Source organism: Vicia villosa, linkage group LG3 (genome assembly GCF_029867415.1).
Source record: "Vicia villosa cultivar HV-30 ecotype Madison, WI linkage group LG3, Vvil1.0, whole genome shotgun sequence".
NCBI classification, from domain to species: Eukaryota; Viridiplantae; Streptophyta; class Magnoliopsida; order Fabales; family Fabaceae; genus Vicia; species Vicia villosa.
In genome coordinates, this window is record NC_081182.1 from 72,012,379 (window position 1) to 72,028,532 (window position 16,154).

Here is a 16,154-nt window from a genome sequence, read left to right on the forward strand (position 1 = left end):
TTTTGAAATTATTTAGATTTTTATATAAAGGTTAATAAAACAAAACAAAATCAATTGAGATTTTGTAATTTTTGTAAACTTATGAAATAACTAAAACTTCTCAGAATTTTTTCAAATTAACTTCATTATTGTAATCATGTTAAAATATGTTAATCGATAGTCATGAAAATTTAATGATAAATGATAATCATAAAAAGTAATGATAAAAGATAAAGATTTATTATTATAGTTAGTTTTATAAATTGAATAATCTACGATTGTTTTTATAAACGGAAATAAGTTACAAAGTATTTTAAATTTGAGATTTTATATTTATTACACTATCCAATTGAGACTACTTAATGTGATTATTTTAAATATATGAAAATAAATATATATTATTTACCATACATAGATTTTAAATTTCTATTTTTTTATAATTGTACATATTCAAGATCTAATTACTCTATTAACATACTCATATTTTTATTATTTGTTTAATTTTTAAATATTTTAAGTATACATTAAACGTAGAAACTTTTAATATTTGACGGAAGATGTCATACATTTTAGGTTTGAAAAAGTGAGCTAATATCTCAAATAGGTTTAATAAATTTTATTCTCTAACTATGTTTAATTTCTTAATTAAAATTATATATAGAAACTCTTAAGCATTTGACGGGAGTTGCGATACATTTTAGGTTTGGAAAAATGGACTAATATCTCAAATAGATTAAATAAATTTTTAGAATTAACTCATCTGGATTCAACTGGAATTGGTAAACTCATCTGAATTCACGGGTAGATGTGAACGTATCTATGAGATATCTGCTATTGATGGATTCTTTTATAAATTTGAAGATATAAAACTAATTGACGGGTCGATGTGAATGTATCTATGAGATATCATTTATTGACTGATCATTTTAATGTCTATCTTTTAACTATTTCTTTTGCTACTGTTTTATAAAATTGAAGTTATAAAAATAATTGTACGATTTATTACAAATATGAATCAATGCTTAAAACTTGGTACATATTATTAGTATATAATTGAAATTACGTGAATATTTATGAACTGCAAAATAAGTTATATTATATTTGATATTCCAAACACATGAATTAAATTTTGATAAATGATTATACGTTATAAATATATTAATGTTATCTAACTGAAAATATGATGTCATATTTAATAATTTATATATGGTCGATTTATATAAAAGAATTTTACAAGTGATATTTGGATACATGTAATGTGAAACCTCGACCAGACCCGTGCGATAACACGGGTTTCCTACTAGTTATATTAATATAAGTGTAGTACAATCTAGAAAAAAAGGGTAAAATTTTCAATACACATGTTTTTATCCAAATTATGTTTTGTGATAAAAAAATATTTAATTTTTCATTCATTTCTTGTTTCCAGATAATATCTATTTAAAAAAATATTTTTTAAACTCAATAAATTTCTATATAATTTAGAAGAATATAATACATCCTCAATATGTAATTTTGCTCCTCCATATAAAAATAAATTAGCTCTTCTAAAACCTTGAATTATATTTATAGTGTTGGATATGGTATTAACATCACTTTTTGCTCCACTAAATAAGACTATTTTTTTTTTGTCTTAAGAATTATGAGCAGTTGCACTATCAGAGAGAGAGAGAGACATATCCGAAGTGAATTGTTAATTTGCCTCAATTTTTTGATATTAGGTCAACTTTGAGAATGACGCCATGGTACAAATGTTGGTTCTTATGTTTGTCACACTTCATGTAGAACCTTCATTGGACGGCATATACGAATTACAAATGCTGTCTTTCTCATGCCAAAGCCAATAGGAGTTTAGTGATATCAATACAATTTATTTTCTTTATAAAATAAGTAATGGGGAAAATTAGTTGTCTTAATTTCATAATACTAACACGAAAAATTCATAAGCAAAACAAGTCAATTAAATAAAATATGAGCAATCGAAATCGAAAGGCACTAGTTTCTGCATAAACCGGGTGTTGATGTTTACAGGTTTCATTGTCAAACGATTAGAATTATATAAATGTCTATGTATGTGACGTGAAAATGTTTGACAAACTATTTTATATGAAATAAAGGACCATTAAAACAACTGCTAAAAAATGTATCAACAATCATCATACAACATACGTGCATGTATCTGGTCACAAAAAAAAAACTCCATTTATAAATAAATCAAGCATCTATGTGTACTTATAAATAATAAATAAAAATGTTTGCTATCAATTTGAGATGATGCTATTGCTATTATGCAGTCTGTCCCGATTTGCCGCGCTAAGGACATTTAACAATCCAATGTTTCATAACTAAGTATCTGCACAAACTTAAACTTTTGACACTGATTATAAGACTAATCAAAAATCAATTAGTAGTACATGGTTAGACGACGACGCCTTCATCTTGAGGGGGGTGAATAGATCCCCTACTTTAAAATACAAGTTTTAATATTTTGTAAAAGTTTAAACTATAACGAGTGGAAGTGTCGTGTTTAGATTAAAAATAGTCTAAATCGAACCGGCTATTGGAATCTTAGATATGCCAATGACACAACTATGATTAACACTTGAATTCTCAAATTAATAGTTATAATAAGCATATAGCAATCATGTTCACAATCAATTTAATACAAACTATTATGATGTCAAATTATCGAACACTTGGTATGCGATTGATTTTTCAGAAATTTCCTTTATGTTTGTTGATATCAAAATCCCCTTACAATCAAATTGATTGTAAGGCAATCAACAAATAAACAATGTTCAAAATAATTTCCAAAAATTTATTACGAATCAATCGCTCAATCAACGTGTTTAACAATTTGATAGTGAAAATTTAAATACAAGAGATAAAGAGATGAAGAGAAAAAGGACACGAGGATTTTTTTAGGTAGTTCACCGATCGTCCTCGTTACGACTACATTTGCCTCCAATTCCAATTTTGAATTGAGATATCAATCTTATTGTGCAAAAAAATGTTTATAGGAGATGTCAAGCAATCCAACCCTACAAACCTTATGTTTGATGTTGATCCTTGCGCTTCTCTTTCTTTGATCAAGTCACCCAACAAATACCATTTGATTCACCTTCCCACGCTACTCCTCTGTAAGAAACTACCGTTCTTTAAAGCTTTCACTCGGGCGAATCCAAATTGCGAGTTGTTGTCACTCAAGATTACCTATTGATTCACCGTCTCACACCACTACTTTGCAAGAACCACACGTTCTTCATAGCTTTTCACTCGATCGTATTCAATTGCGTAAGTCTTTTCAAAAATCCCTAAATAAACACCTTGATCTTTGAGTAAAAACCCTCATAGTTTTTCCGATGAAACCCCCTATGATTCTCAACTCAATCTTAGGTTATAACCAACCTAAATTTAACGTTATCAAACAAGTATACATGACACCCAAACAATGAATGATTATGTATACTTTGTTTGTGTGTATGCATAGAGGTTGAATAGGATGAGCAAAGTTAGTATTGTTGGAATTAAACCCAAACCTTTGAGTAATTCCTTATCGGTACATTATGACAATGAAAGAAGGGAGAAAGAAAATTTGGGGAGAAAGGTGAAATAGGGTTTGAACAAAATTAAAAGGAGGAAGAAGAATATTTTCTGTAGAGTTTCTCTCTACCCACAAACTGTGAAAAATTTTATTCACTTGCAACTGCAAATTATGTGAATACAAGTCTCATTACAAAAAATAGGGGTTACTCCCTCTATTTATAGCTTTCTCCGTAAGACAAGACCCAAAACTACAAAAGTCCAAAATACCTATTTTGTTCTAAGTTGAAATCTCGTGTGAAGCAACATACTTCGACACTTTGACATCTAATACAACTCGACACAAATTAAAATTTTCAACAGATACACGGTTTTGACACAAAGAATTACATTCTCAACACACCGCCTAATTTGTTCTGTCTAAACTATCTACATTCATCATAGCTCTTAGTCTTCTAAATACTTTGACCTGCACTCTTTTCATTATGATGTCTGCAATCTGATTCTTAGAAATCAAAAACTAATTAAATGTGAGTTTGATGTTGAACTCTTTGATCGATTGGATGTTGATGGTAAAACCTTGGAAGTGTGTTGTATGAGTTTGAGAGTTTGTAAGTTGAGAGATTGTGAGAGTTTTAAAAGTTTGAAAGTTGGAGAGTTTTGAGAAATGATATAGAATAAGAGATTGATGCATATTTGTTTAAAGCGTCCGAAGCTGCATCTCCTTAAGTTATATGGAGATGCGTTTCGGTAGTTTTTTTTAACATAATTTTAGGACTTGACTAAAAAAAGAACGTGAATGGGGTGCATCCAGATGCATTTATGAATTTTTGAAATAATTTTGATTTTTTTACATAAATGAGGAAGCAATACTTAAGGTGCATCAAGCAATCCGCTTAATTAATGGAACACAAAGCAATAATGGACGGGCCTTTTAGTTGGTACAGCCCATACATTTAAGCCCGAAACCAGCAAAACTACCACCCCGCTCAAATTCAAAACTCAAAATAATCACGTTTGAGATTCAAACTCATTTCGTTTCAAGCTCCCATTCAATTTTTGTGTCGCTTTACTAACCCCATCCATGGAGGACAACAACTCCGATCAAGAGAAGCGATTATCGCAAAAAATCGCCGCAATCCTCGACGAAGTTCGAACCTCCTACGCCACACACAACCGTAAACTCAAGGAACTATCTCTCCTCCGGTCCAAATCCACTTCACCGTCTCACTTCTTCTCCGCATTTTCCAAATCCCTAATTTCTCTCTTCAAGTTTCAACGACGAATTGCTTCTGCTGACCGTGTCGTTTCCTTCGTCGCATCTTTCACCGCTGCTCGTAATCCTTCCGATGCCGCAGATTGCGACGAGTTCCTCGACCATTTCCTTCATTTCCTCCTTGTTGCTATGGCGGCGGCTGATAAGACCGTTAGATTCAGAGCCTGCCAGATTATCTCCGAGGTAACGAATTGAGCTAAGTTCAACTTAATCATTTTTTGTGATATTTTAGTGAGTTAGGTTTTACATTTGAACATTTAATTTCTCCAACTAATGTGTCATTAAATTGTTGAGTTTGAAAGAAATATTACGGTTATAACTTATGAACATTTAATTTCCTCGATTATTTTGGTTGTGATTTTGTAGATAATATTGCGGTTACCAGATGATGCTGAAGTGAGCAATGACCTATGGGATGAGGTGATAGAGGGCATGAAGGTTAGGGTACAAGACAAGATTCATTTGGTGCGTACTTTTGCGGTTAGGGCACTTTCGCGTTTCGTGAATGACTCTTCGAATGTTGACATTCTTGATTTATTCCTTGAGATGCTTCCTTTGGAGCAAAATGCGGTGAGTGCCCCAAATTCCCAATTGGATCAATCAATTTTGTTTCCTTTTTGATTTCCCTCATGTCTGTGTCAACGGTGGTGTTTTCTGTATATTGTGATATGGTATAAAGTTTTTAAAAGAATATATTGTATTAGATTAGATACAAGTTCATCTGAGTGTTTGACGTTACAATTATTGGTCTTAAGTTTAATATTCCAGCCTGGCTTTGCATTGCATTATCATTTCTTCTGCAGCTAATGGTTATTTGAGTACTTGAAGTTTTAATACCAGGTTGCTTTAAAGATTTGATCAAAAGATAGGAACAATTTTGGCTTAACCATATGCTCATATGCTGTTGTTATCAATAAAAATATAGGGTGCTGAGTGCTGACTGCTGACTGCTAAAACTCTATATCCTTTAGTTAATAGTGTCCTTAGCAACCCTTATACCCTATGCGAAGCCCTATTGCAGTATGGTTTCAAGTTAGTACTGTAGCGCCATCATTAACAGCTGCTATGGTAAAACTCCTATAGAATTACAATTTTTTTTGCATTTACCATTTAGTCATTTTATTTTCACCTCATAATAGCAGTATTTCGCACTAAACCGCATCCTCCTCTGTCTGAACTTCTGGTCATTTCACTATAAAATTCTATATGACAATGAAATAAGCTCTTCTGTCTTGTTATTTTCCTACTCTGAAACAACTTCATCTCCTCACCATGTATGCCTTTCCAGAGGTCCTTTATGCAACCTTCCAGTGGCCTTTTCTGTGGCTTACTAGCTGACATCATCATATTGGACATAGTTGTCCCATTAAAGGAATCACTTTTATTTGTCTTAAATGCTTAGATGAGTTTTTTGAAGTCTTGGCGGCTAAAGCTCATTTACTTTATTCTAGAAGGTCTGAATATTGATAGCAATGAACTCTAATTATTAATAATGAACATGTATTTAATGTTGTGCGTAGAATGGTATAAATAAATTTCTTTCACTACTCTATTCACCATTGACTATCTAGCATAATCTCACTGTTTTCCTCCCTTATTAATTAACCTGGTTACTGAGTTTTAAATCTTATGTATTGTCATATTATTGAAGTTGGAATATCTGCATAGTTCATTTTAGGATTGCTAGTACAGCTACATCTTAATGCTACATGTGTATGCAGGGATCTAGTATTCACGCTATTAAACCTGAAAATGTGTGCAGGATGTTCGTAAGATGATTGTGTTGTCTTTGCCTGCTTCCAGTGCAACCTCTCAAGTTATTATTGATTGTACCTTGGATGTGAGTGAATCTGTTCGCAAAGCAGCATACTGTGTTCTAGCTAATAAATTTCCTCTTCAAACTTTAAGGTAAATATGGTATGGTAAAAGAACAATAATTCTATTCCTTTCTTCTCAAATTGCACGGGTTTTACCCCCAAAATTCAGATCTTAGAATTCGCAAGGGTTCACCTCAGAGTTTTATAAGTGCCACTTGTTTACTGTTGAAAAAGAATCAAATCAATGGTCTAGAATTTTTTTAAATATGAGCGCATGGGTAATGGTTAGTAAATTATCGCTCTATGATAGTCACTCCATTGATTTTCTCATTACTGCTTGCTGTTAGTATTTTAGTCCCTAAAGCGCACACTACGATGCAAAGGATCTCAATATTTCCTTTGATTTGAAAATGAATAATACTTTCCATGGGTGGATATCCTTCTTGCAATCTTCTCAAACATCTTTTCCAATATTACTTTTACTTAAGCGCCTTATTTTTTTTTACAATTTTTGCTCTTTTATTTTCCTGGTTTTTGCAGCATTAAGCACAGGACAATCATTCTTCGGAGAGGACTTGCTGACCGATCTGTTGGTGTCTCGAAGGAATGTTTCAAACTATTGAAAGACGAATGGCTTATAAAATGCTGTAATGGTGATCCTTTACAACTTTTGAAGTATCTCGATGTTGAAACATATGAATCAGTGAGCGAGTCTGTCATGGAAGCTCTTCTAAAAGCTGGTTTAGTAAAACTAAAGAATGGTGCAAGTATCCAGCAGTATATATCATCAAATGGTGACACAGCAGAAGGTAAGACACGGTTTTTAATTAAATATTAAATACTTTTATTTGTTTAACTTCCAGTCGTACATGTTGCTTAATTAAATCTTTCAAAAACAAATTTAAAGTCTTGTTTGATATATCATGTTAGTTATGAATCATGATTCTGAGGATACATACGCACACATACTCACACACATTGCACCTTTAATAACTTTTTTATAATATTCAAAAGCTTTTCAAATGACCTAAAATGTGCATAAACAATCACCAAGATGAAATTTAAGTTTAAACAATTGATTTGATTGAATACACATTTTACAAAAAGTTATTCATGATGGTAAGTACGTCAATTGTGATATGCTTGGTGGGCACGAGCTGATCAAACAATTTTATGAGCACGGGCTCAAATTTTGTGAGAAGACTTATGAAAATGGTCAAGTTCGGCGGAATGATTCAGGCTATGCCCCTAAACAATCTTGCACTTGTAAACCTTCAACTACTTTCTTGCCTCGTTGAATGTAGTTTTCTGAATGCCAGGGTGACAACTCCCCCATTATCTTTTAGCTGGTAGGTTGAGATTAGGATTGAACCTCCCCGGTTGTTGTTTACCATATGTTATAGCTTTGCATACTAATTGTAGGGGAAGCGGTTCGTTGTCCTCCAAGCATTGCATTGATGGAAGCAGAGGCTGCTCTTTATTGGAGAATTGTTTGCAAGCATTTGCAGTCAGAAGCACATGTGAGTCAAAAGGAATATTAGCCATTTTTTTCTTCCCTATTTACTGTTCACTTTAAAAAAAAATCAGTGTTGTCAATTAGAAGGAATATTGGCACTATAGTGCTATTCTTAGCAGATTTTACTAAAACAATATCTTTATCAGTTAATATGTATTTATGCACATAATTTGGGTAAATGTTTTATATCCAAAAAGAGAAGGGGACTAATAGCCAATTCTCTGTGTTAATCATGCTCTTTTGGTTTATGTTTTTGCTACCATTTTAATGCATAGGTTACTGGTTGCTATAATTTGTTATTAATATATTTTGAATTAAAATCAGAATACATCTATGTGCTTCATAACTGTCTTTCTTGTTTCCTCCCTGTTTATTTACTTTTGTAATATAATCATTATTAGAAATGTAATTATTAGGACTTACATTTTTCCTCCAACTTACCGCGGTTTATGATTTGTGCCCCTATAGACCTTAGGCTCTGATGCTGCAGCCACAGCGGGTACCGAAGCAGAAGTATATGCTGCCGAAGCATCAGATAAAAATGATCTTCTAGAAAAAATTCTTCCCGCTACAGTTGATGATTACATAGAGTTGGTCAGAGCTAATATCGTTGCTGGTACATATAAGTTTATTTGGATGGTGTTTCTACGCCCAACTCTAATGCATACCTAAGCCGTTCAATCTAATATCTGCAGGATCGAACCATCGCTTTACATGCCGGCAGCTGCTTTTGCTTGGTGCTATGTTTGACTTTTCTGACACTTCGTCTAGAAAAGCTGCTAGTTCGTTTCTGCAGGAACTGATGAGCAAGCCTCCTGAGCATGAGGTTGATAATGAAGGGAATATTGTATTCATTGGAGATGGCTTAAGTTTTGGTGGAGATACTCATTGGGCAGAAGCCATAGCCAAATTGGCAAGGAAAGTCCATGCTGCTCCTGGTGAATTTGAAGAAGTTGTTCTTGCAATCATAGAAAAGCTAGCTCAACCTTGCAGAGAGAGAACAGCAGATTATGTGCAGTGGATACACACCCTTTCCCTTATTGGTCTTTTACTGAAAAATGCCGTGTCCATGCGCTTTCTTCATGGCAAGTCTATAGAACCAGATGAACTACTCCAATCTTTACTTCTTCCCGGGGTACAGATTGTTCCAAGTTTCTTTATTGTTTTTTAAATCTACATTTATCGATTCATAAATCTGCAACAAATACATTACCATAGTTATTTAAACTGACAAAAATGTTATGCATGCAGTGTGTTCTAGTTTATAACAATTGGAAATGATTCTCACATCATCAAAACTTTCTTCTGGATTTTTTTGACTGATCTTTTGCAAGAATTAAACATTGTAAAAATTTAGAAAAGTATGGTGAATGTTGATACACATACCACAAAATAAATCGACATCTTCCAATCTTTTAAATTCATTTACTTCAGTTCCTTATGCCTGGATGAGCAATGATAATAATACTTACTGTTGCTATGTAGTTTACCGAAACAAAAAAGTTATGAAGTAATGTATGAGGTGCACAAACATATAAACAGTATATACATTGTAGTAAGAAATTAACTTTCAGATGGACAAGGTCTTGCAATTTGATAATTTGCTTGAGGGCTGAATCAGTTTATACTTGTAAATTTTGTTTGAGGTCATTGCTTACTATCTATTTACTGGTATGGACAATGAAATGTGCAGGCAAAACAATCTCTCGCAGACGTGCAAAGGATTGCTGTAAGATGTCTTGGCCTCTTTGGGCTGTTGGAGAGGAAACCAAATGCTGAACTTTTGAAACAGCTAAGAGTTTCATACATTAAGGGGCCACATATAATTAGTACAGAGGCTGCTAAAGCATTAATTGATCTTGTTATGTGGCATGGTCCTCAAGAAGTTGACAGGGTTTTAGATCACGAAATTCCAAGCCAATTAAACTGTGACAAAAAATCTTTTTGTCCCGTGAACTTCTCTGATTTCGAAGGGGATTCAAATTCAAACGTTGGCATACTTGATCTTTTATACGGTGGCTTTGAAAATGAAGACTGGGCTAATCCGTTAACTAGCAATGAAGATGAATGCATTTATGCTATACTTGGAGAGGGCTTTGCGAAAATTCTTCTCCTAAGTGACAACTATCCAAGCATACCGGCTTCTTTGCACCCTGTGCTTTTATCTAAACTCATTTACTTGTACTTCAGTGATGTATCAGAAAATATGCACAGGTGGTATCTAACTTTCTCCTTTTGTTCGACTCTTGCCCTGTATAATGAGCTAATTTAGATAGAATATTTCTTCCCTGCCAGGTTGAAGCAATGCTTATCTGTTTTCTTTGAGCACTACCCATGTCTCTCAACAAAACACAAGGCAAGCATAATGTCATATTTTCTCTGTTTTAAGTTATCCATTATTCGTATTTTTTCTTTTCTTGTTTGAATGCCATATCTTACTCCGGCCTTAATTGGTTTATTCTTAATAACTACAGAGGTGTGTATTGAAGGCTTTCATTCCTGTTATGCGTTCAATGTGGCCAGGAATTTTTGGCAATTCCGGGGGCTCTCCTTTTATGGTGTCTCAGTTACGTAAACGTGCAGTTCAAGCTTCACGTTTTATGTTGCAGATGGTGCAGATTCCATTATTTGTTAAAGAGACTGAAGCAGTCTGTGAAAACACTAGTCCAGAAACTCCAGAAGTTATTGATAGTTATGCTGAAGTTCCATTTGAGTGTGGTGAGGAGGGACTCGCACTACACATAGCCATAGAGGTAAATCATCCACAAATAAAATTTGCTCTTCTATTCACCTAACTTGATATACTAAGGCGTATACGTTCATCTTAATATGGATTAGTAGGGTTTAATTAGTCAACATAAATCTTCTTTATTTGCTCGTAAAGGTTTTATTTTATTTACCTATTTTATTTCTTTTTTGTCAATGTTGAGATATGTCTTTAGATGCTATCTGTATATTATGGCTACAGAAAGACTTAATTTTATTTATTTGCAACTTAAACTGAACAAACTAACTAAAAGCAGCACTTTTTAAAAATAAAAACTTATTTTAAGAAGCGTTTTTATTGTTGCAGTAACAGTATCTTACTGAATTAATTAGGGAAAGCAGATTTTAATGGGGTAATTTATTATTTATGTTGCACAGTGCTCTCAATTTTAAATGGCACTCTGTAGTAGTCTTTTCCTGAAGATGTTTAACAAAGAAAAACTGAAAAATTCGGTTACCCGTGTTTGTAGTCCTACCTGCATTGCATATAAAGTTGAATTGATTTGAAAACTATGATTTTGGACTGAATTATTGCCCAGTGAATACAGTTACTTATGATGTTAGTTTTGATATAAATACCACATGTATGACACATTTTCTTCAAGTTAAAATTATGAATCTTTTGGTTGTGTAGATTCTTGTAAATTCATCCACTTTTTTGAAACTCGTTTTAGTGTGCAGCTTCTAATGAAGCTCTTTTGTATACTGCAAGAAACTGGCTTGTGCATGTTATATATGGAATATTGAAAATATTGCAAAGTGGGTGTTGGTTTTAATTGTGTGCTCGTTGAAGCTATAAGCATGCAACCGCCACTATATTGCTTAAATTAAAGCTGGTGGATGTCACAATGACACATTATACTAAGGAATTTATACACTAACTGTTAATTAGGGAAGAAAATGAAGTGGCATATATGAATTTCATATCCATGGCTGAATGAAAATGTTGTATGGTTCAAAATTAAAATGATGTTTATTAGTTGTTAGTCTTCTTACTCTCTACTCTGTTAAGGTCACAAGCTTTCACTCAAAGAAGACAGCTGCTGAGAAGGCATATGTATCGGCATTATGTAGAATGCTTGTCTCGCTTCATTTTCGGTTATCAGAACAAGGGCCCATTAAAATTATGAGGAAGCTTTTAAATCGTCTGGCTGAATGTGTATCTTCAGAGAAGGATCTTGTTAAAGAATTAAAGCACATGGCTGAGCATCTAATGACAGTTGACAGGCAACCAGATCAGGAGTTGTTGCAAGATGAAGTTAATCTCATTTTTGGTAATGCTATTTTTTTTCTTCTGAGAATTTCAGAAAGTATAACATGCCTTTATCAAAGCCTTATATGGTGATTGGGCTTTGTACTGAGTTTTGTTGTAGTCTTATAATTAGAATGATACGGGGACAATAAGGTTGTCCAGCAAGCAAAAGAAACCAACTAAATTTAAATTTAATCAGAAACAAGTAACATGAAAGATCACTATTTAAGATTTGACACAGCTATAATTAGTGCAGTGTTATCAAGCTTTTAATCTTAATCTTTACCAATTATTTATATCTGCCATTTCATTTGCAATCTAATTTGGGCTGTATTATGCAGTTTTACTGGCCTTGCATAACCTTTTAGGAAACCTTTTTAACTTCTAACATTTTTCTCCCTCCCTATTTTTGAAGGGAAACTAGAACTTGACTTCAACCTGGATTTGGATGCTTCTGTTGCAATGCCACAAACACCAGCTGTACCGCCAACAAGAGCCACACGTACAAGGAGAAGGGTAAGGATTGAGAAAGACAGTTCTGATTCTGACGATGAAGAAGTTTCATTCGCTTCCGTGGTTCCTACCACCATTAATACGGTAGGCCGCTCACAGAGAGCAAGCAAAACTGCAGCCATGAACAAGATGATGTCGTCTACCTGTAGAACACTTGAAATTGATGAAATTGACGAGCTAGAGGAAGAAGAGTCGAATGTGACATCTGAAGATTCTGAAGAATTCGACCAGAGTAGTTAAATACACAGTTTACATATATATATTTATTGGTCACTGCTTTTGAATTTTCTTAAGCATATATGTTGTATTGTATGATTTAGATTGCAGGTTTTGTGTATGAATACTCAATAGTTCATCTTGCACTTGCTTGTGCAAATATATTAGGCTATTGGTATTGCATTTAGTTGGAGTAAATGAAATTCATGTGTTCAGTAACTCATTAGTTAGTTATCTAATTCACAAGATAATTTGTAATTGTAGCTCTAAAATGCATTTTCTGTTCTACTGATGCTTATCATTGTAAAATTGGCAAATTAATGTGTTTGAGAATTGAGGCCTTACAAATGACTCTTCCAATTATTTTTTTAATCTTCTTCAATGATTAACTATTTTAATAAAATTTAATTATTTTACTCTTAACACATTCCAGGTACATGTTATTGGTAGTTAAGTTGTGTGGCTAAAAAAGAATCTAAGTTATATAGTACTAAATGTTGTTTGTTAGGCCAAAGCATATACCATGTTTGTGATTGTTGGGTTCCTTATTTTTAGTTTAGGTAGACAAGAAACCATATTATTGATCATTGTGCCATAAAATATGCAGGAAAAATAATTGAAGAAGATTTCAAAATAAATAATCTTGTCATAAAAGAGAATTTATTATCTCCACCAACACCCAAATTACTATAAACTCAAACTTGAATGGACCCATTGAAGCTCCCATGCTGGATGATGTGTCATGCATCTTCAATGGTCCCCATATAAATTAAATTAAAAAATATTTTATAAATACTGTAAATTATTTTGAAGAAATATTATACTTTAAAAAATTTATAAAAAACATCGAAGTTATTTGAATAAAAAATTATTTATTATTAATTTCTTTACAAGATTATTAAGTCGGCCAAATAAAATCCTTAAATAAGATTGTCCTAATTCTAAAACCTTAAATAGTGATCTATGTCATGGATAGCACGTCCAACTCCCATAATAAAAAGGGAAAACCTTCCCAACCATTTGTGGACACACTATGCACATGATAGATGAAATTTTTCTTTTTCATTTTCATATTGCATTTTGTGAGCCTAAAAAGTTCAAAAAAGAAAAAGACAAATTGTAGAATACAAAAACGAAAGAAAGTGAAGTCTCTAGTCTTTTTAAAATAGACATTAATGAATTATCATGCAATTATTTAACTAAAGAGGCATGACATTGACTCTACCTAAGTCTTTCAAATGTTTAGTTTGCCTCTTTACACTATTCATGGTCCCCATGGATTTACCTTTCGTTTTCATCTTTAATTAGATGACTCAAATAAAGTTGATAGATGATACAAAAATGAGTTCAATATTTGTATTAAATTTTTAAGTAAATAAAGAAACTCAATTTCAATATCCTCTAACTTAGTAAGGAATAGTAGTATCCTATGCGTGTAAGCAAGAATTCTATGTTACCATCATTGAACAAAATTTCGTATCTTATGTATTATTGTAATAACAAAATAGAATGATTTCCTTTTTTTGTCAATAAATAATTTCCACTTTGAAATTTACATGTTTTATGTCTAGGGCCAGCTAAAAATAATCAAGTACTATTAAGCAAGTCTTTTTTTTCTTTTCTTTAAGCTGAAATAATTAATTTTAGAAAGAAACATATGGGTAATATATTCATTTATTTTATAAGTTGGTCAAATTCCAATAGATTAAAAGTTTATAATCTGCAAATTAGTGAGCATGCATGTGCTGCGACCATGGTGAGAGGCATGCAATTAAAGCATACACATGGGTTGTTATTGACTACCAGTTATTTTTTTAAAATATAAAATTTGAAAAACAATATTTTAAAATCAAAGTTAGGAGTCACTAAGAAAACTATATAATATGATCATTATCGCTTTTATGAGATCGAATTAGAATCAATAAATTTTTTTAAAAATATGTAATTAAATGTAAAATTATTTTTTTAATATACGTTGTAGCGGCAGAAATTTTGAGTTTAAGTCATTGGTTAACTTAAATCGTTAAAAAGCAAGAGTCGCCACCGAACTTTTTTAATTCCAAAAGAGGAAAGGGAAAAAACTCGAAAAAACCACAAAAGAAATCTGGATACGGGGGTTGGTTATGTAAGGGGAAGGTGTTAGCACCCCTCACATCTGTGGTACTCCACAGGAACCTTTTGAAAATCTGTGTTTATGTTAAAACCATTTTGTTTGCTAAAGAAAGAAATGAGAAAAGAAATATATACAAAGAAAAAGGTTATTTACAAAAGTTTGCTCGGCAAGACGTTGTGTCTTGTGCCTACATACCTCCTCGGTGCAATGGAGAAGTCAGAGCATTTGTAGTTCTGCTCAAAAGTTTTTAAAAAAAGGATTTTATGGAAAACAAGTTTTAAAGGAAAAGAGTGCAAGTGCACAAAAGAGTTTAAGGAAGATCACATGACAAAAGTCAAGGTTTTATTAAGAAAAGAGTTTTGAAAACAGGTCGATGGCGGTACGCAAGGCACTCGACTTACAAAGAGTTGGTTGGGAACTTGGTATATGGACCAAGTAATGCGGGGGTGAACAGTTTGTTTAAAAAGAAGATGGAAGAAGTAAATGGAAACATACAAGCACATACAGGTAAAATCCATACAAGCAAGCATACAAGTTCAAGCATAAAGGGATGAACATGAAAGAGGTAAAATAGGGGTGTACGTGCGAGTGTGCATGTGTAAGTACGGTTGATGGCGATGCGTGAAGTGCAATCGACTTATGGTAGAAAACGGCTAAGAACCTAATTTTAGTTTGAAAAACGGTTAAAGCATGCAAGCAATAATAAAATAAAGCGGTAAAGGAAAGCGGTAAAATTATTACAAGGCCTCGGGGATAGGGATTACACATTTAAACGAATGGGGATGAAAATTAACTACTAATTATTACAACCCAATCGAAAAATAAAGCGGAAAATAAAAGATGATATATACAAAAATTAAAATGAGATATAAATGTCCACAATAAAGTCCAATACCTTAATGATAATAGTACCTCACAAAAGTCAAGAAAACATTAGCAACGGATAGATATAATGATGCATGAGTAAATGACAAAGTAAAATATTAACAATTAATCAAGAAAATAACAAAGAGAAGATATAGAAATAAGCATATTAAATCTAAAGAAAATTAAAATTAAACAACATATTTTTTGTGTTTTTAATATGAAAATAAAGTCTAAAATAAAACATGTTTTTGGTATTTTGTATATTAGAAATAAAAGCAACAAACAAAAATAAAAAA

General features: G+C 32.5%; 1 protein-coding gene across 2 annotated transcripts; it reads left to right on the plus strand.

The window, feature by feature from the left end:
- The first annotated feature begins 4,544 nt into the window (after nt 1-4,544).
- LOC131661851 (uncharacterized) lies at nt 4,545-13,211 on the plus strand. Of its 2 annotated transcripts, XM_058931491.1 has the most exons (12): nt 4,545-4,981; nt 5,165-5,368; nt 6,561-6,706; nt 7,156-7,424; nt 8,038-8,135; nt 8,600-8,747; nt 8,827-9,266; nt 9,825-10,345; nt 10,427-10,487; nt 10,606-10,884; nt 11,910-12,171; nt 12,565-13,211. In XM_058931491.1, exons 1-12 carry the CDS (start codon nt 4,607-4,609, stop codon nt 12,900-12,902), a joined length of 3,141 nt encoding a protein of 1,046 aa, XP_058787474.1. In that variant the 5' UTR covers nt 4,545-4,606; the 3' UTR covers nt 12,903-13,211. The 2 variants fall into 2 exon arrangements, with proteins under 2 accessions (XP_058787474.1, XP_058787475.1); XM_058931492.1 differs by lacking the exons at nt 4,545-4,981; nt 5,165-5,368 and adding an exon at nt 6,062-6,252.
- The last annotated feature ends 2,943 nt before the right edge of the window (nt 13,212-16,154 follow it).

Bases quoted from the DNA above. Each gene is read 5' to 3' on its own strand.
- LOC131661851 (XM_058931491.1), top strand. From the start codon at position 4,607: ATGGAGGACAACAACTCCGATCAAGAGAAGCGATTATCGCAAAAAATC. The intron at 6,707-7,155 runs GTAAATATGGTA...TGGTTTTTGCAG, and splicing joins TTTCCTCTTCAAACTTTAAG to CATTAAGCACAGGACAATCA. The intron at 8,136-8,599 runs GTGAGTCAAAAG...GTGCCCCTATAG, and splicing joins ATTTGCAGTCAGAAGCACAT to ACCTTAGGCTCTGATGCTGC.